The sequence below is a fragment of the Sparus aurata genome, chromosome 22, assembly GCF_900880675.1.
Source record: "Sparus aurata chromosome 22, fSpaAur1.1, whole genome shotgun sequence".
Lineage (NCBI taxonomy): Eukaryota > Metazoa > Chordata > Actinopteri > Spariformes > Sparidae > Sparus > Sparus aurata.
The window spans coordinates 29,649,257-29,669,338 of NC_044208.1; the positions used below are offsets into that span (position 1 = coordinate 29,649,257).

General features: G+C 44.3%; 2 protein-coding genes across 3 annotated transcripts in view; both read left to right on the forward strand.

Annotated features, from left to right (window-relative positions):
* The window catches only part of LOC115574089 (NACHT, LRR and PYD domains-containing protein 14-like), a 915,401-nt gene that overhangs the window by 182,884 nt on the left and 712,435 nt on the right, over nt 1-20,082 (forward strand). The gene's annotated exons all lie outside the window — the stretch shown is intronic.
* The window catches only part of vta1 (vesicle (multivesicular body) trafficking 1), a 50,746-nt gene that overhangs the window by 12,352 nt on the left and 18,312 nt on the right, over nt 1-20,082 (forward strand). For both annotated transcript variants that reach the window (XM_030405354.1, XM_030405355.1), the window contains exons 3-5: nt 4,004-4,131; nt 8,115-8,190; nt 14,171-14,285. In XM_030405354.1, coding sequence (XP_030261214.1) covers nt 4,004-4,131; nt 8,115-8,190; nt 14,171-14,285 — 319 coding nt within the window. The remainder of the gene's footprint in view (nt 1-4,003; nt 4,132-8,114; nt 8,191-14,170; nt 14,286-20,082) is intronic.

Here is a 20,082-nt window from a genome sequence, read left to right on the forward strand (position 1 = left end):
GTTGGGTCGTTAGGACACTCTGACGGGAAACGATGAAATCCAGTTGATTGTGTCACTTTGTTTCTCTCGCGTCACATCCGGTGAGGACACACGGTCGAAAGTGGAGGCTGAAAGTTAAATTTTGTTCTTGGAAACAGGATGCCTGTCAGCTTTAGAGTTGTTCTGGAGCTTTCTATCACAGCATGGCAGCTAATAATCAGATGGGATTGTTTGTTTTTTCATAAATCATGTAAATGAGACTGTGTGCAGTAACTCATCTGTTCTGCAGTCTAACAGGTACATATCTGTTTAAAGCCTCGAGTCACAGAAGTGTTAGACACACATGTATGTATGAGAGGCTGTGTGTCAACAGGAGCCACACTAATTAGATTTTATAGAGTTGTTATGAGGAGGAAGGAGGAGGTGAGATGAGACGGAGGAGTCCCAGCAGGGCGTCGAACAAATGAGCCTTTAACTGAAGGAGCTGAACATCTCCACTGATGAGACGCACACATCCTGCAGCCTGATGTGGGAAAAGATGCTTCAGTAATTTCTCCATCAGCAACTAAATGTAGAAGCTGTAGAAGCAGTGTGAGAAGATCAGCAGTCACATGATTAGATAGTCAGGAGCATGATGGTGAGAGAGGAGTCCAAAGAGGAGGTGACTGAGAGCACGAGGGAGGAGGGAGGAGGGAGGAGGGAGGAGGGAGGTGAAGACGTCTTTATTGATCGCTCAGAGCCAATTAGCGGAAGCGAGAGGACGCAGATGAAAACATGCAAACACACACACCGAGTCTGCAGAGACGTTCATTACTGTCACACACTCAGCAGGAGGCGCGTCCGCTGCTTTCATGTGTGTGTTCTTATTAGCTGGTGGCTGAAGTGTGTTTCAGTCAGTGCAGTTTGAACACAGATGGATGTAAGTCACGTCTGTCACAGTGAACGTTGCCCAGCAGTGTTCAGAGGAGTCTGCGTTAACTTTGTCATCACTAGTTTAAATATATCGATCCAGAACGCTCGGATCATACTCGTGAATATATACTGTGTGAACCTTTTGATTTTGTTTTGTTTTCACTCAGACAGAAGATGAGTTATATACACATATGAGTGTAAAAGAGATTGAATAATAGTGATTCATCTGCTGATCATGTTCACCATTAATTGTTTCAGTATATAAAAAAAGAAACTCGTCACAAAGAAAAACAGTCTGAAAACACAAAAACTTTTACTGTTGTAAATGACAAAGACAATCTAATTTGCCTAATGGATCTCTGGACTGATGGCTGCAGCTGTTTACTCTCCAGGAGGTTCTGTCTGGCTCGGTTTGGCTCTGTGGATCGAGGGGAAACCCTGAGGTTCTGTTCATACGGTCCGGTTCTTGATGAACTGTTGCTGCTAGCTGTGACTCATTTCTACACAGCGAGCGAGTCGGCACACAAACCACAGCAGCTTCTCTCCTCGATGACCTGGCTCGTACGCACAATACATGTTGGACTCATTAATTCTGTTTTCCACCGTCATGGCCGGCTCAACTCTCCGAGGCTTCGCTCTCACTGGGACGCTGGAAAATCACTTGATGGAGAATCAGTTTAAAGAAGGTGGAGCCGTCTAAATTTAGAGGCTCGCCTGCTGCAGCGCAGTTTACTGAAGGTCTAAGAATACATTCACACGTTGTTAATGACGTCAGGGTTGAGATGTTTAAGGACAATTCACCTTGAACTTGATAAATAAGAGTGTTGTACAGATCCTGATCGAGCTTCTCTGCTGTTGATCTGTCGCGGCCTCCTGATCGTCTCTATGGATCAGCTGCTAACATCAGCAGCCACTGACGACCTCCAACTGTGTCTGCATAGAAAATCTCACCGCTGCCAATAATGTAGTTAAATATTCAATCACAGCTGCTATTTGACTTCTCTCCTCTCTTTATTTGTTGTCCTCAGATCTAAACCTTCTGGGTGATTGGTTTTGTTCTGTTAAGCCTTTAAAATACTGAGAGATATATCATGTATTACAATAAAGTCCAGAGCCTGAATGTTTACAAGAATCATGGATCTGTTGAGAGGTGAACCACAGCGAACATGATGCTTTACCTCACTGCTGCTCTGCTGTGAAGACACAGACTGGAATAGAAAGGTTTATATGTACAGCACAATTCTAAGTGCTCTACAGGGGCAAACAAATACATACAAATACATTAACAACAAGTAAGAAGACGTCAAGGAACAAAACATTAAAACAAGTGAAGAAACAGGAAAGTAAGCTGAGGTAGATGAAGTTTAAAAAGACCAGACTAAAGAATAAAAGTCACCGTTTAGTTCAAAGCCTTGAAACTCCTTCAGGCTGTGAAACAGACCTGCAGTTTATTAATGAGGCAATAATACAAACTGTCTGTAAGTGAATAAACAAGCTGCTCTCAGAGGAAACCAGGTCCCACAGCACTGTCTGAGCTGGAGAGGTGCAGTAACAGTCTTCAGGTTGTTTCAGTCGATGGAGATATTTTCTGCTCATTAGAGTCGCCTTTGAAATGTGACTGCAGCTTAATTTTGACTCAGGACTGCACAAACATGATCAAGAGGAAACAAACTGTGGATGTTGTTTCCTCTCTGATGATATCTTAATCTGCATCATGCTGCTTACTAATGTTCTGCTTACACATGCACCTAAATGATTTAAAAACAAAGAAATGTCCGTAGATTTATTTCTGTTTTCAGCTGTTAAGACATTAAACTAAAGTGTGTTATTGAGTAAATAAAGAAGTGAGGCGCAGCAGTGCAACAAGTGTAAAACGTTGGTCTGCATCATCTTGTGAATCTTTTGCAACAACAAGAACCTGTTTTTACCCCAAAATGAGAAACTGAAGTTATTAGTTATCTAACCTGCAGGATTTAAAAACACTTCAGTCCTGCAAAATCAGTCAGTCAGATAAAATGTAGCTCCCTTGAACATCGAATGTTTATAACTAAGTTCCAGACGAAGAGTTAACTGAACGAGCGGTGTTATAGTTTAGTTCAACAGATCAGAAATCTTGATGAGTGTTTATTGGTACACAGAAGAACCTCGGGTCGGCTTTTAGCAGCAGAGAACTCGAGTTCGTCTGCAGAACGAGACAAATACTGAAGGACGAACCGTCACTGAGAGCTTCCTTTCATCTCCCACTCTTTATCCCCCCGACCGGCTGTCCGTCCTTCAGTCTGCACTCAGCCCACACACACACACACACACACACACACACACACACACACACACACACACACACACACACACACACACACACACACACACACACGGATGGTTTAAGTCTGTGAACAGTGTATCTATTCAGGCTGGTCGGGGGTCCACCTGCACTGTGTTTGCTTTAGTGGTTTTACAAGAAACCTGAAGCCGTGCTGGACTCTGTGATGGAGAGAGAGACCAGCAGAGCGGCAGAGGTGGAGAGAGAGAGAGAGAGTTTAAAGGAGTTACAGGTGGAGGAGGTGGAGGAGGTGGAGGAGGTGGAGGAGGTACAGGCCAGGTACACCAGGTGGAGCCCGCTGAAACTGTGAGAATGTAAATTTGGAACATTTTATTCAGCAGTGAAGGAAGGTGGTGTGTGTGTGTGTGTGTGTGTGTGTGTGTGTGTGTGTGTGTGTGTGTGTGTGTGTGTGTGTGTGTGTGTGTGTGTGTGTGTGTGTGTGTACTGTGAATATGCACTGTAGAGTTTCCCACACTGGCTCCGCCCACCAGTTCCCCGCTCAGCCAGCAGACATTTTGATGATGTCACAGATTGTTAGATGGCGTCTCAGCTCGAGGAATGTTCCACAAATATAAAACCTCCAGGGATCAAAAACCCACGAGAGGAAGAGTCGAAATCAAACTGTTTAAAACTGATTGATTTTATGTCAGTTCTGATATTTTGTTCCTCTGAGGAGCATCCTGCATATTTGACCTTTCACAATAAAAGCCTGGTCCAGTTCCAGCTGAGCTCCTCACAGTGTTCTCTGGAGTCATGAGTGTGTCGTGACTGATGTGTGTGTTTGTGTTCCAGATGAAGAAGGAGCTGGGCGATAACGACTCCATCAGTCAGGAGGTGGTCGGCAACGCCCACATTGAAAACTACGCCTTAAAGATGTTCCTGTACGCCGACAACGAGGACCGAGCGGGACGATTCCACAAGTAAGGAACAAGTCTGACATGTCTCCTCCTCTCCTCCTCTCCTCTGTCCTCAGCCTGCCTCCTCCCTTCTCCTCCTCGTCCTGTCTCCTATCTCCTTTCTCCCTTTCCTTCCTGACCCTCCCTCCCCCTTCCAATCCCTTCCTCTGTTCTTTCCTTCTTTCCTCTCCTCATCTCCATTCTCCTCCACTTGTTATCTTCCTTCCTTTCTTCCTCCCTCACACATCTCCTTTCTTCATCTCCTGTCCTCTCTTCTTTCCTTCTATCCTCATTTCCTTCTTTACTTCCTCCTCTTATCTTCTGTCTTCTTTCCTTTCCTATCTTCTGTTTCCTTCCCTACTCATTTCAATTCCTCTCTTTTCCATCCTTCCTTTCTTCCTCCCTCCCTTCTTTCCTTCCTCCCTCACACATCTCCTTTCCTCATCTCCTGTCCTCTCTCATTTCCTTCTATCCTTGTTTCCTTCTGTACTTCCTCCTCTCATCTCCTGTCTTCTTTCTTTTCCTGTCTTCAGAGCGATGTGAATTCAGCGGTTTAGCGCTCACACTCGTCTGCACCGGTTTCTTCTCCCAGACAGTCGAGGGAACTAAAACAAGCCTCGGTAATCTCCTGGGTCCAGTCTGGTGAATTTTATTTTCATGACCCAGAATCCCATCAGAGGCCTGTATGTTCTGTACAAGCAGTACCAGACAGTGCTGGGGTCAGCGGGTCAGTGAAACACCTGACTTCATGCTGAAACCCCCTCAGCCTCCACTGAGTGTTTCACATGAGACACCTGATAAGATTGTTTTAAGCATTTTCCCTCCAGTTTAAATCCTTTCAACACTGCACTTTTGAAATAGCACAAACAGAACTTTTAACCTTCTGAAGTGTTTTTGATTGTCTGTGTGTCAATAACTTGGAAAGAAACAGGACAGAAATACTGTGTGAGGAGCCGAGAGGAGCCAGATCACATCAGCCAGATGTAATTAATTCTTTCTTTAAGTTGTAGTAAGACAGCAATAAAAGATGTGTAAAATGTAACTCTGTCAAAGTGCAGAGTGGTTGTAATCATTATCAAATCTACCAGGTTATTATTTCAATCATGTCATATTTAAGAACGCAGAGCGATGAGGAAAACAGATTGAAGTTGAAAGAAAGGATTAGCTTCACTGGATGATCTATGACTTTTAAATTTTCCTCCCTGCTTCATTCCTGTGCTTCCACTTATCATCTGGAACAAGATATGTGGAGTTTTTAAGAGGTCTTTTCCTGACAGGAAATATCTGGGAATTAAATAAGTCCTCACCGAAGAAAGAATTTTTATCCGTCTGTCATTCGGTGACGCTGCGTCCTCAGAGAGCGATCCATCCTGTCCTGCTCTGCACCGGCTCCTTTCTTTTCTTTTAGTCTGTCCTTTGCTTTAGTGGCTCTGAGCTGACAGTGTAAATATACAGGATGGTTTGTTGTGATCAGGCTGTGCTTCAGAAAAATCTATAATGTATCTCACAACTTGACATCTGGACGGACCTGAACTCTCGCAGACAGTATGTGAGGCTGGACTTTAGGATTGAGCCCATGAATTAAGATGATATTGCAGGTAAAGACGGTAAAATCTCTGTCTGTACATCACCTGAACACACGTATCCTGCTGCCATTCACTCACACTGGACGTGTTGTTAACAGGAAGCAGATTGGAGACTCCAGTCTGTTGCTTAGTTACACAAATTACTCTTAACGAAGCAGAGTTTGTGTCTTTAGTCAAACGATATAACATCCATCCATCAGTGTACAAACTCAAATACTCAAATATCATAACAGATAATCTGAGTAATGATCATCGGGTCAGAACCGCAGCAGAGCCGGGCCGGCGTCGATGATGCCAAGTCACTGTAGAGAAGTGTTACAGTTTACAGTTTATGTGTGCACGAAAAGGAGAAACGTTAGAAAAACGTAATTTGAAGAAAAGCGTTTGGACGGTACCTTTCAACCAGAACTGGGCTTCCTGCTGGAAGGTTGGTCTTGAACTGGCACAGAACAAGCAAAGAACAATCGCTAACAACTTGACAACGTACAAACAGAACGACAGAAACTCAAGAGATTCAGTTAGAATCAGTCACGAGGCGTCACCGCGGCCCGGCTCGGTTTGAAAACCAGGAAACAGCTGATCACAGCAGTCAGTCCATCACTTCATCCGCGGACATTAAGATGAACAACTGGACAGCCGCTGAGATCCAGGAGATGCTAGCGTCTCCTCGGTCTCTGTAGCTGTTTGGTTGTGTTAGCTTGTTGTTGTGTCGGAAAGCTAAGAACGGTCGCTACTTTCAAATTAAAAGCCCCCCACTAAGAACCCAGTTCTAAACTCCAATGGGGTGCAATGTAAAGCTCTTATTTTGAAGACAAATGTGTCGTCATTGTTCACAGCCCAACTTTGAGCTTCACGTCATGTCACATGTTTACGCCTACCTCAGAGGCGGCTTTTGGAAAAGGAGGAATATTACGCCTCCGTTTTAGAAAGACAGGCCGGCACATTGCCGCCCTTACCTTGGAGCTAATGTGCCGCCTTTTCTATCTAAAAAGGGCTACAGACTTGTATATATTAAGGTATATTTAAGTTCAGCTTGTAAAAAGTGAGGAGTGAACCTGAGTGTTGGTTTTATGGCGATATTTTCTCCTTCATGAACTCTTGAAATGACACATGAAACTTTCCTCGGGGACAAACAGGAACCACAACAGGAAGTGAGTTTCCCTCCCCGCTGGTGGGTGTGAGTGGCAGGTCGGGGCCGATGAATGGATGCAGGTGACGGGCTCTCTGGACCCGCTGGTGCTGTAAACAAGCACTCAGAGGCTCTCTGTGTGCAGCAGGTATATGAGGCAGCAGCAGGTTGTGATTCTGTTCCGCTGGACAGGAACACAAACAGTTTAATGAGAGGCAGCGCTGCGTTACGTCACCACACAGAGCACACCGCAGCGACACACTCGGTAAACACACCAGCACATGTCGGCACATACACACAGGACTAAACACTGAGATGTAAACGTGCGCTGGCACACATGTCCACACTCATGACGCACACACATGTTGAGGTGGATGTTTATGGGAAACTCTGGTGGAATAAGAAACTTCCTCCAACATGTCGAGGCCGCCGCCCAGTAGCTCCGCTCACACACTGCTACAAGGACCCCATTCATGTTCCTTACCTGGACTGTGTGTGTGTGTGTGTGTGTGTGTGTGTGTGTGTGTGTGTGTGTGTGTGTGTGTGTGTGTGTCATGATGGGAAATCACCCCTAACTGAGTGCCGGTAACTCTGTGCTGTGGTTGCTGAGGAAACCTGAGACTCTATAACGCTGATATTTAAACACACAAATCACTTACTGAACATTTTTACCTGCAGCTGTTGTTGTAGGACAGAACTGAGGATTAAATCAATATAACACTGGTGTTTAATATAATAGAATATATTTAATTTGCAGTGGTAGAGAACATGGATGCTCTGTGTGTGTGTGTGTGTGTGTGTGTGTTCTTGTTGTAGCTTGGTAGCCGGGGTCGCTCAATTCTCTCTTTCAATCCCTGCCAACACACACACACACACACACACTCAGATCAGGTTCATCACTTTCAGCTGTTGAAACAGGATGTTCCTGTCTTTCAGGACAGAATGTGTTCGATTTGTGAGAAATTGTAAATCAGATTCATTTTTTTGGGTTCAGAGTTTCCGTGCCGCTCCGTAAGTCCTGGAAGATTTTTCACTGACCCGGACAATTTCTGTCCCTCTGATATCTGTAGACGGGTCTGCTCGTTACGTGCATGTTGAATTTTTATTGGAAACAGTTGCACTTGCTCAGTTCTGTCATGTATTATTGCATCACACCTCAATGAAACACTGAACTAATAGTGTCTCCTCCCTCTCTCTCTCTCTTCCACTTCTTATATCCCTCCTCATTTCCAAACCCTCCTCCCTACATTACTTTCCACCTCTTTACCTCCATCTTTCTTCCTCTTTCTCAGGAACATGATCAAGTCCTTCTACTCAGCCAGTCTGCTGCTGGACGTCTTGTCTGTGTTCGGGGAGTTGTCAGAGGAGGTAAGATAAAGACCCTGTCGACAACCACAAATTAGAACTCTGCAAACTCTCTTTAATGTGATGATGATGATAAGAAACCAACAGATTCCTGGAAGTGTTCTGATAAGGCCGGATGTCATATCGCCTGTTAAAGGATACAGCTGGCTTTATTTTATCTTGTTAAAATCCCCCAAAGAAACAGAAACCAAACAAACATTTCTCCCCTCAACAAGTGTTGATAGGTAAATTAAACTAAGACACAAAAAGGGCCAAACTCCAGGTCATCTACAGGTTCCCTTTCATGAACATGCCAAACTGGAAAATATCTGGTGAGTTTGTTGTATTTCTCATAAAACACACATTATTTGTGTATTGAATTCGGTGGAAAAGTGTCTGAAATGATGAACAAACATGGTGAATGCCAATGTAAGCACCACAAAGCTTCAGTACAGAGTTAATGTAAAAGCAGCTGATCCATAATCTATGAACGAGGCTGTCGATGTGGAATCAGATGAATGAAACAGACTTAAAGCTGCTGCTCAGCATCCATCAGCCTCCACACCGCTCACTCCAGAAACACGAGAGGCGTCAACGTCTCCACTCTGAGTCAAATATTGATGGAAATGAACTCTGAGTGTCGATCATCCAAATCAAAAGCGGGATCATCGATTCTCTCTGTGTTTTCTTCTCTCCACGTCTGAAGATCAACAACACTTCAAAGACGACACGGCTAGCGTAGCGTTAGCCTGCAGCTGCGTTTCCAGACACTGATCCAGTATGCATGAAGGGGAAACCCAGAGCGTCCGAGAGGCCGGCTCTGTTTCTCCCTCAGAGATCCTTTATTGATTTGTTTGTGGAGAGGGTTCACTCTGGACAGATTAGAAAATCTGGACTTTGTAACAAACTGAATTTCTCTCTGTTGTTGTTTCTTGTTGAAACACTGAAGACTGGAACGTTTTGTTGAACTCCTTCTTTGTCAGACTGTTGAACAATTCAGAACCAATGATCTGTTGACTGTATAAATCCAGGTGTGATTCTAACAATCAATCATAACCTTTAAATCGAGAGAGAAAGTGAAACCTCGAGGAGACGCTGAAGGATTTTACAACTTTAGTCACGTATGCAGCAGTGAAGTGTGAAGTTATCCTATAAAAGAGCGATCGGCTGTCGTTACGTAAGGTTTTATCAGTAAACGTGCTTGTATACACACACGCACGCACACACACACGCACACACACACACACGATACACACACACACACGATACACACACACACACAGCAGGTCTTTTCTCCTCGTCGTGTCGAAGTCACCCAGAAGCCATTAAAACATCAACAGGACACTTGCGTCCATACAGTTAGCTGCTGCTGCACTGAGTGAGGCCTGATGGACACACACACACACACACACACACACACACACACACACACACACACCATCAGACAATGAGTCCTCACAGTGGCCGGTGGTGAGTGCTCTGCAGACGGACAGTCAGGAGTGATTGAGTTTCAGGCAGTAAAAAGAGGTTTTCAGCAGCTTCCCGGCCGAGCTGAGTGCAGTCAGGGATCGGGCCGGCTGGCACGGTGTTGTGTAACGCTGTCGGCCATCAGGAGCCATTATGCTCAGTGATGGCCGTCCTTCTGCACTGAAGTGAGCAGAGAGAGAAGAGCCGCCATGTTGATGGCAGAATTACCTGCTGACAGCACAAGATGCTGGATTTCCTCTCCTCATGCAGAGGCAGAAGAAAAAGGAAGTTTCCTCACACACATATTCATCTATACTACCTGAGTACACAGATGTTCAAATACATTTAATTCTCATGAATTTCAAAGAAGACAGATGTGTTTAGCCCGGTATCTTCAGGAGGGTTGTTCCAAACCACGAACCAGTCATCATCGACTGAACTGTGATAGATCGGATATGTTTTATTGAGCTTCCTGGATTTAAATAATGAAGGTTATGCACTGAAGCACTTTGCTCGGTAAACAAATGACTGAGCTCTTCACAAGTAGCCTATATCTCTGTTAAAGTGTCTCTATCTCAATTCTAAATGGAAATGTAATCAATATGAGCTTTCAAGAAGGACTAGTGATTCTTCCAGTATTTCTTTCTTCTCCTCATGCGTCTACTTTTGGGCTCAGAAAATAAAAAACATATATAGTCGGGGCAGATTTGAGAAGCTGAACTTTGTAACAAACTGAAATTGTATTGCTTGTGGTTAATTGTTGAATCTCTGAAGGCTGGTATGATTAGTTGTGTCTTTGGTAAATATTAATTTAATCTGCACAAAGACACCAGGATGAAGTCAGACTGTCGTTGTAAAACACCCCGATCTTTTTAAAGAGTTTGAAAATGTAAAAGATGTCAGGACATAAAACAGTGCCGTCTAACAATGGCAGAGCCGTCAGTGCTGAGAGAACGTTTGAATCAGAAATCAAATCATGACCTTCGAATCAAAAGTCAAATCTAATCATTGGTTTGGAGGATCATGACACCTTTGAACTTCTGCGACATCCAAACCAAAGATTCTCAGGAATGATCACTTCAGTAATCCGAGCCCGGGTCCACTCTCAGTCTGTGAAGCATTGTGAAGATGGTACTGATGTGACTCTCCTTCAGGTTCTCGTCAGAAGCTGGAACATTTTGAATTCTGCACCATGTTCATACACCGGCAGTGAAATTCCCGTTCCTGCTGAATGAAACCTCGCAGAGCGCCGCAGTAACAAGTTATCAGCTGATATCTGCTCCGTCCCGTCAGCCAGGCTGTCACAGCGCTGGATCGCTGCAGACAAAGAGAGCGTTGACCATCTGTGTTAGTGTCTACAACTGTGATTATCACTCTCCGCCATGACTCAGTGAGTCCTGACAGGGACAGCGTCAGGCTTTTACCCTCCTCATTCAGAAGTTTGTTGTCTGTTCACGCTGGAGGCGATGGGTTTCTATGTCTGACTTGATTCATGGCTCTCCTGTGGAAAGGCCTCATGTCACTAACTGCATGTGGCTCACAGACTCCGGCCACTTGCTGACCATCATCTGGAATCTGAAAACTTAAAGCTAGACCGACAAAGATTGTGGGTCAAATGGTCCGTCTGGTTTTAATGAACTGCCAGATGGGTCACGGCTGGGTTCTTACACTTCCAATCGAATAAAAAGGTGGATTCTTTTCTGTTCCAACTATATTCAAAAAGGTATTCTTTTCATTTGTTCCCCATGTTTGAAGAAACAGTTTCCTGAGAAATTTCATATTTATTTAGTTTTGTCATTGAATAGCTTCACAGTGACTCAGCTCTCATACCGTTCCATGTTCTGTCCTTCCATTGCGTGGTTAACTATCAGAGCAGTGTTATTTCCCTCTTTTTCATGGTAAGACCGAGGCTAAACAAACACAACCTTACCTCAGAAAAGACCATAGGTCTCCAGCATTTCATTGTTTCTGAGCAGCTGCGGAAAACATGGCACTTATCAGGTCGAGGCAGGAATTTCTCTTTTCAGTCTTATCGGCGTCGTGTCTGTGTAAATCTACTGCCCTCGCCTATCTTTGCCTTTCAAACATCCCCTTTTCAGCCAATTCTACCACCGTTAATCCAGTTAACCCCCAACTGTCACCTTCCCTTACTAGGCTTTAACTCCCAAACATCCCCGAACACCCCCGAACACCCCCGAACATCCCCGAACATCCCCAAACATCCCCAAACACCCCCAAACACCCCCAAACATCCCCAAACACCCCCAAACATCCCCAAACATCCCGAACACCCCCAAACATCCCCAAACACCCCCAAACATCCCCAAACATCCCCGAACACTCCCAAACATCCCCAAACACCCCCGAACATCCCCGAACACCCCCAAACACCCCCGAACATCCCCAAACACCCCCAAACACCCCCGAACACCCCCGAACACCCCCGAACACCCCCAAACACCCCCAAACACCCCCAAACATCCCAAACACCCCCAAACATCCCCAAACATCCCCAAACACCCCCAAACACCCCCAAACACCCCCGAACACCCCCAAACACCCCCAAACACCCCCAACATCCCCAAACATCCCCAAACACCCCCAAACACCCCCAAACATCCCCAAACACCCCCAAACACCCCAAACACCCCTAAACATCCCTAAACATCCCTAAACATCCCTAAACACCCTCGAACATCCCTAAACACCCTCGAACATCCCCAAACATCCCCAAACATCCCCAAACACCCCTAAACACCCCCAAACATCCCCAAACATCCCCAAACACCCCCAAACATCCCCAAACATCCCCAAACACCCCTAAACACCCCCAAACATCCCCAAACATCCCCGAACACCCCTAAACATCCCCTAAACATCCCCAAACATCCCTAAACATCCCTAAACACCCTCGAACATCCCTAAACACCCTCGAACATCCCCAAACATCCCCAAACACCCCTAAACACCCCCAAACATCCCCAAACATCCCCAAACATCCCCGAACACCCCTAAACACCCCTAAACATCCCCAAACATCCCCAAACACCCCTAAACACCCCCAAACATCACCAAACATCCCCAAACATCCCCAAACATCCCCAAACACCCCTAAACATCCCCAAACATCCCCAAACACCCCTAAACACCCCTAAACACCCCTAAACATCCCCAAACATCCCCAAACATCCCTAAACACCCTCGAACATCCCCAAACATCCCCAAACATCCCCTACCCGGATCCAAGAACAATTTAGCCACTCTAAAAGTTTTAACAGCTGCCCCAAATAATTACTCCACATTTAATGTCCAAACATCTCGCACCATCTCAACGTCCTCAACAAGCAGTACTAACCCTTAACCTTTGTGTCTGAATTGTGCTGTACAAATAGACTTGCCTCGCCTTAACGATCGTCAAATCACGCTTAAAGTTACCCCTCTATTAATGCCTCAGACATCCTAATATTACCTGAATCAATCCTGGCCAAAAAAGGATCTCTTCACACTTGTTGTCTCCTTTTTTTAACCCTTGAACCCAACAGTCGGCCCGTGATACCCACATAATCTAGTACATACCCACCCCAGGCCTGAATGCCCTAATCTTCTTCTACCAATACCTCCCCATCAACCCTTGCCCAAAACTGTATTTTCTCTCATTGTGCAGAGAATAAAATACAGCCACATTTTTCCCAAACTCTGCTAAAGCTAACCCATTTCCACATTGTTACCTTTTTTTAGCACCTGGACCCACAGATTTCCCAAAATATCAATCAAACATTCTTTTTTCCATCAGTCATGAAAACTGCTTTTAAACAGGCAGATTCCTTGAGCAGAACCTCTACCAGTTGGGTTGTACAGAACCAATATCGACTAACCTCAGTCCTCAAATGATTTATTCTCTCCCACCTCTTTGAATACCAGCCTGAACATTTACCCACAACGGCAACGACACTGGCACAGTTTGGGTTTTCGTTGATATAAATACAGGAGTTGTCACCAGATAACTCGAGTAACTCTAATTGATCACATGCATCCAAGAACCCAATCAGATTTAATTGTGTAATGAATGAAACAAACTAGTACATCAGTCACGGAAAATGTTCTAGTTGTCAGAATCAATTTTTAATGGAATTGCAAATAAAATTAATGAACTTCCAAATGTGCTGCATTGTCTCTGAAGCAACATGTAATCTTCAAAGTAACTAGTAACTAAAGTTATCAAATACATGTTCTGGAGTTAAACACAATGCAGTGGAACGGATGCACATTCCCATCAACTACTGCTCTGTAGCTTATTCTCATCTCATATTTACTTAAATCACCATCAGCCGCCTCTGATCCTGAAGTTTAACTTTAACTCTGAGGATCTAAACTTCCTTCCTGTTTGTTCACACTGCCTACCTTTTTATGAGCCTCGACCCTTCATGTCAGCTCATCCTCGTAACCTCCATCACCTACATTTTATTACCCCAGCTCCCTGCGAACCACCCTGCAACACGACTAATCACCGTCTTTATGTCTGCTCCACCTCCACCAGAACATCCAGCACAGGAAGTACGCCCGCTGGAAGGCCACCTACATCCACAACTGTCTGAAGAACGGAGAGACACCTCAGGCCGGGCCCATCGGCATGGACGAGGACGGGGAAGCAGGTGGGACACACTGATATGGACCTGTAACACACACACACACACACACACACACACACACACACACACACACACACACACACACACTGCTGAGCTCTCCGTTCTCTTGTTGCTCTTTAAAGGACACTGAGGCCAACTTCCTTTGTTTACATGGTTTTGTCTACATCTAGGTGTGTGTGTGTGTGTGTGCGTGTGTGCGTGTGTGTGCGTGTGTGTGTGTGTGTGTGTGTGTGTGTGAAGCTGGCCTCTGTATTGTGTGTTATCAGGTCAGACACTGTTGCAGGAAAGCCCTGCAGTAGAAGCCACAAACACGGAGAGATTACGAGTGTGCAGCGAGCAGATTAGTGGTGAAACGTCCTCTTACGTCCAAAGTGATGAAAATAAGAATGAAATGATTTCAGTCCGGAAGAGAGGTCGGTCTGTGTTTGTGTGTCTGAATATATTAAGGCTGTGCTGGACCTCCATGTGTGTTAATGGTGCGTGAGATTGACCTGGTATTTATTTTATTATTCTCTGTTCCCTCGTATCGAGCGCGGATCAGCTTGGAGTTCCTGACCTTTATCACGCTGGAAAGCTCCGGCCTCTCATGCCGGCCTTATACCATAAAACATAACCTTTAGGAGAAAGAAAGCCTGGGAAAACACGGCTAGATCCCGAGGAGATTGAGTGAATGAATTAGACAACAAAATGGCCGTTGCAGCCTTTAAAGTTCAGTGCGTTCTGAGAAGCATGTGGTGGGAAATAACAGGGCTGGAGAGTAACCTTTTTGTTTGGCGGCCACAGGGGACGTCTCTTCCTTCAGCCCAGCGTTTACACGGCGAAGAGATTTGTAATAGATTAGAAGCTGCAAATGATGCTTTCCTGCTCGAGTGGCTGTTTTAGTGGCTCAGTTTACTGAGCGTGCTCAAAGTTTACCGGCATTTAACTCTCGACAGGCGGTGATTCAGTTTGATGTCTTTATACTTTTCTTCTGTTGTTCGAGACGCTGTGTAATAATACAATTTATTTAATGTTTCACCTCATCAACTTTATTGATTTTTGTAGATATGTGCGTCTTCTGGATTTGACAGTGGCAAACTGTCTGAGACAAGTCAGACAGGAGCAACAAAAGACTGCGAGAATAATTATTATGTTGTTTGTCACACAGAACCATCTGTAAACTGTTTGGAAAAAAAGCAGATACTTTAAAAAAATGCTTGGCAAGTGATTTGACGAACCATCTGTCTGTCACCAGCTAACTCAAACCAGTCAGATGAACAGTAATGATTATTTTCCACTGGTCGTGAGTCACACATGATCAAACTAAGATCGTTCGTCTGTGTGCAGCGAGAACACTCGACATTTACAGGTTTGTAACAACGTGGCTTTAAACGTTGACGTTTGTTTTCTAAGATCGTTCTCAAACTCTTACGACACATAAATATTCATCAGATAAGTTTGTCTGAATATGTTCTTTTCTTTTTCACCAGCATCAACCTTAAGAAATGTTTTTGAGTTAAATTCACAGATTCATTCATATAAAACCAGACATTAAATGACATTTAGTTAGGTCTTAAATATGTACGTGCATTTACCACTTCCGTCTTCACCTGTTTTTGTTTTGTTTTGTGAGAATGTGTTGGTGAGATTCACATTTAGCTCCGTGTGTTGTACTTCTTTGTGAAGTAACCAGGAACTTAAGTGGCATTTTGCCAACAACCTGGTTTATCACCACACACTTCACCAGTTCTGGAAAGACTTCGATAGGGGAATCTGCTACAACTATGAGAAAGTGTAAATTTCACAGGTGTTGGCTTGAACAACCAGAATCAGTTGGTTAAAAGCCAAAACTAATAATGAATTTGAAGCGCAGTGTACGCTCTGCAAGACGACCCTCAACTTGGGCACATTTTGTGTGAAAGCGCCACACAAAATTGGAAAAACACCAGTTAGCTCCTAAAAGACTCCAGCAAAGTCACACAATCACACACTTTTGTACGCCTTTGTCACCAGTTTCTGGTCCAAATTCATCCAGTTCTGCTCGACCCAAACCCTGCGCTGCAACTCCGACACTGAAAGTGGAGGTGCTTTGGATTTTTAACACCGTTGCTAAACGTTTTGGCAACAGAATTGGATGTAAAAAGTTTGTTATTTTTTAAAGTAATTCTGGGACCGCACGTTTCCTTACTTACCTTTTCGTACTTTGTGTAGGTCTTAAATTTAGTTCAAAATGGTCTTAAAAAGGTCTTAAATTTGACGTTTTCAAACCTGCAGAAACCCTGTTTTATCTAATCTTGTGTTTTTGCAAATAAAACAATGAACAATAAAAAAGAGATAACAGTTGTAATATGCAGCTCTGGTACAAAGATAAAAAGGCTTCAGTTGTCTTCACATTGTTTGTCTTTAATTAACATCAGCATAACTTTTGATGACACTGCATTCAGATAGTAGGAACTCCCTCCATCATAAAGATGATGAATGGAAAAAGTGTTTCTCTTGAGCTGCAGTCCCAGAGGAGAAGATGGAGATAAAGAGAAAAAACAATAAAAATAGTCTTGTGTCTTTCACGTACAGTAAAGCTCCTCCAGCTCAGCGCCGTGTTCAGGGAACCGTCTGATTGTTGTGATTGTTCCAGGACTCCAGTGACTTCAGTAGAATTTATACTGAGCCGGCCGGGACCGAGCAGCATCTGGACTCAGTTTGAGATTGCACTTTGAGGGCTGGAGATTGCGTCAGACTCCCCTCGGGAGGCCTGAAGACATGAACACCTATGGACTCACACACGTTCCCCGTCCCTGCTGAGAAACTCTAAACGTAGTTTTCGTGTCAGTGAACTGATGTCGACGAATTCCTCGCTGAAATAAACGCCATCTGCTCGTCCACGCCCGCCCGCTCCACGTACAGGAGGGTGTGTTTGACCCAAACATCACCGCTCAACCATGACATCACCTCAGCCGAGCACACACACACACACACACACACACACACACACACACACACTGTACCTACGTGTGTGTGTGTGTGTGTGTGTGTGTGTGTGTGGTCTCCCTCTAATGTCTCACACACGTTCTCTCCCTCGGTTGTTGCGCCCCTCGCTGCCTCTCTCCCAGAGTGCATTAGGGTCTCCGTGTCAGCGATGACATCATGATAGTTTATTCCCACTGATGGACCAGAGCCGCCAGCACTCAGCTGATATCATCGACCCAGCACGTGTGTGTGTGTGTGTGTGTGTGTGTGTGTGTGTGTGTGTGTGTGTGTGTGTGTGTGTGTGTGTGTGTGTGTGTGTGTGTGTGTGTGTGTGTGTGTGTGTGTGTGTGTGTGTGTGTGTGTGTCAGAAGGCATTCCTTCCTGACATGATCATTTCAGATTGATGTTTGTTGCGTGTCCTGTAGACACAACATGATTGTGGGGTCGGAGGTGAGTGTTGTGGACTGTTCAGGACACTGAGGGGTCTGTTATCAATCAGGTGGGCGTATGTTGTCTTTATTTAACAGTAGAGAGTCGAGGGTGTGACGTACAGACGGCTGTCACATCTTAAAGATGGAGCTTTAATGGACTCTGTCAATTCATTTCTGACCAAAACAGAATTGAAGATGTTCCACTTCAGGGCTCATTGTGACATAAAAATACATTTAAGCGACGTTAAATTGAAAGAGTATATCAAACATGATCTGGAGGATTATTTTGTGTAGAAACAGCAGAGAAGTTGTTGAGCTGATCCGTGGATGATGAGGTCTGATGAAGAGCATCAGGGCTGTCGATGGAAATAAAGAAATATACTTTTTTCATCACACACCTCAAAACAAAAGTTGAAATGTGGAGAATAAAGCTGACAAACACTTTCATGATCAAACCTTCTGAGACGACATCAAACAGCTCACATGAAGTCCAAGAATTGGTGAAATTGATCTTCAGAATCAGCTTCAGTAACGAACACGTTAATTCTCTTTGAGCTCATGAACAGTTTCAGGATTTGGACATCAGCTCAGCAGCTCACACAGCTGCCAGTCGCTCCCGTGATCGGACTGCAGGCACCAGAAGACTTCACTTTATTCTCCATATTTAGACTTTTTTCTTAAAGTGCATATTGAAAAAACGTCCTCTTCTCTATTATTTCCCGCGCCCCTGGTTCTAAAACTCTTCTGCAGATGTGTGTTCACTCGTTTACCTTCATCAAAGTGTTTCACTGCAGGGCTCCAGAATAACGTCCCGCCTCAGCTGCACTGCTGAGCCAAATGTTTTCATTAAGATGCAACCAATAAAACCTTTTGTTTGGTTTTATGTAAATGATTTCTTAATTCAAATCCCAGCACAAGAAACTGCGATCACCTCAGTAGTTTGAATAATAAACGGCTGTATGTCAGATGCACTGGTGTGACCGACGTGTCAGATGTTGGCTCTCCCTGCCGCCCGGATTGAAATGTTTCTCTGACTAAATCAGGCTTCAGACAAATGAAACGTTCTAATTTTATCCCGCTGACCTAAAGTTTCTAACGGGTGAAAAAGCAAATGACGGCATCAGTTCTGATTTCCTTCTCCTGACTCACTTGATTTTTGGACACCTCCCTGTTGTGTTAGATTTTAGTTACAGCACAACCTGGACACACACACACACACACACACACACACACACACACACACCGTCAGATCAAGCTGTAAAAATAGATTCTTGTATAATAATTAGGTCATCCTGCCACTCTCTGGTGCTCCACGGGTCAGAAGTCCATCTTTATATCTTATTAAGTGGGCACCACACTGTTCTGTTGGACGGGCCTCTGTCAGCTGGTGATACGGACCAGTTTAAGTAGGTTAATTGACCTCTGGAGAGTAGAATGACTGTGGTACACACTCTCTACCATGCAGAATATAGCCGTGGTACTTACAGAAAGACCATTGTCTCCCAGCTGTAGTCTGACTTTCCATCGGCTGGGAGGGGGCCGTGTTTAGCAAGAGGAAAGGAATGGATGGAGGGAGGGTGGAGGGGAAAGAGAGAGAAAACAACCTCCAGTGCTGAGTTGTAAAAACATAAAGGATGTGTTCTGTGACCCAGTTGTCAAGAGGAAAAACATATCGAGAGTCTTTTGAAATCTTTATTCAACGTTCCAGTGAGAAACGTGAGACGGTTTGAATACAAGCAGGATTTAAGTTCAGTCAGCAAGAAGCTTGTTGAAACGTCCTGACTGATGACAGACGAACGGACACACTCAGTAACTTGATGAAAAGGAAGTGAAGTGCTTGTGGATGTCTGACTAACGTGGTCAACATCGTATAATTTAGATCTCTGAGTCAAACCTGAACATTGACTCAGTCTGATGGTTCAGTCACAAAACAAATCCTGCTTCAGTTTTAAAGGCAGCCTGAGAACTCGTGCTGAACATTTCACAAGGAACCCTCAAACCTGCTGCTATTAGAATTATAAATGTTGATGTTCAGAATTAAATGGTTTTGGAGATTTGTGGTCGATAACTTTTCATGTACCCACCAAACAGAAAGTCTTCCTGCACCTGGTGCTTGGCAGACATCCGTCATCCAATCAATCTGTTGATCATCTGAACGGATATCGGATCATTTGACTTAAAATAGAATCATTTATTTTAAACCAAGCCGTATTTTCCATCCTACAATCTGACTGATTTAAATGTTAGTGGTCGACTGACTTTTTCAGGGTCGATACAGATTATTAGAAATCAAGGAGACTGAAAACAGAAAAGTGGAACAGATGTTTATCAGTTACACTCCTTTAGTACAATTTTCAGGTACTTTACTTTTATTTGACTTTAGTTTCTTTGCAGGTTCAGATAATTCAGTGTTTCTTGTCTAT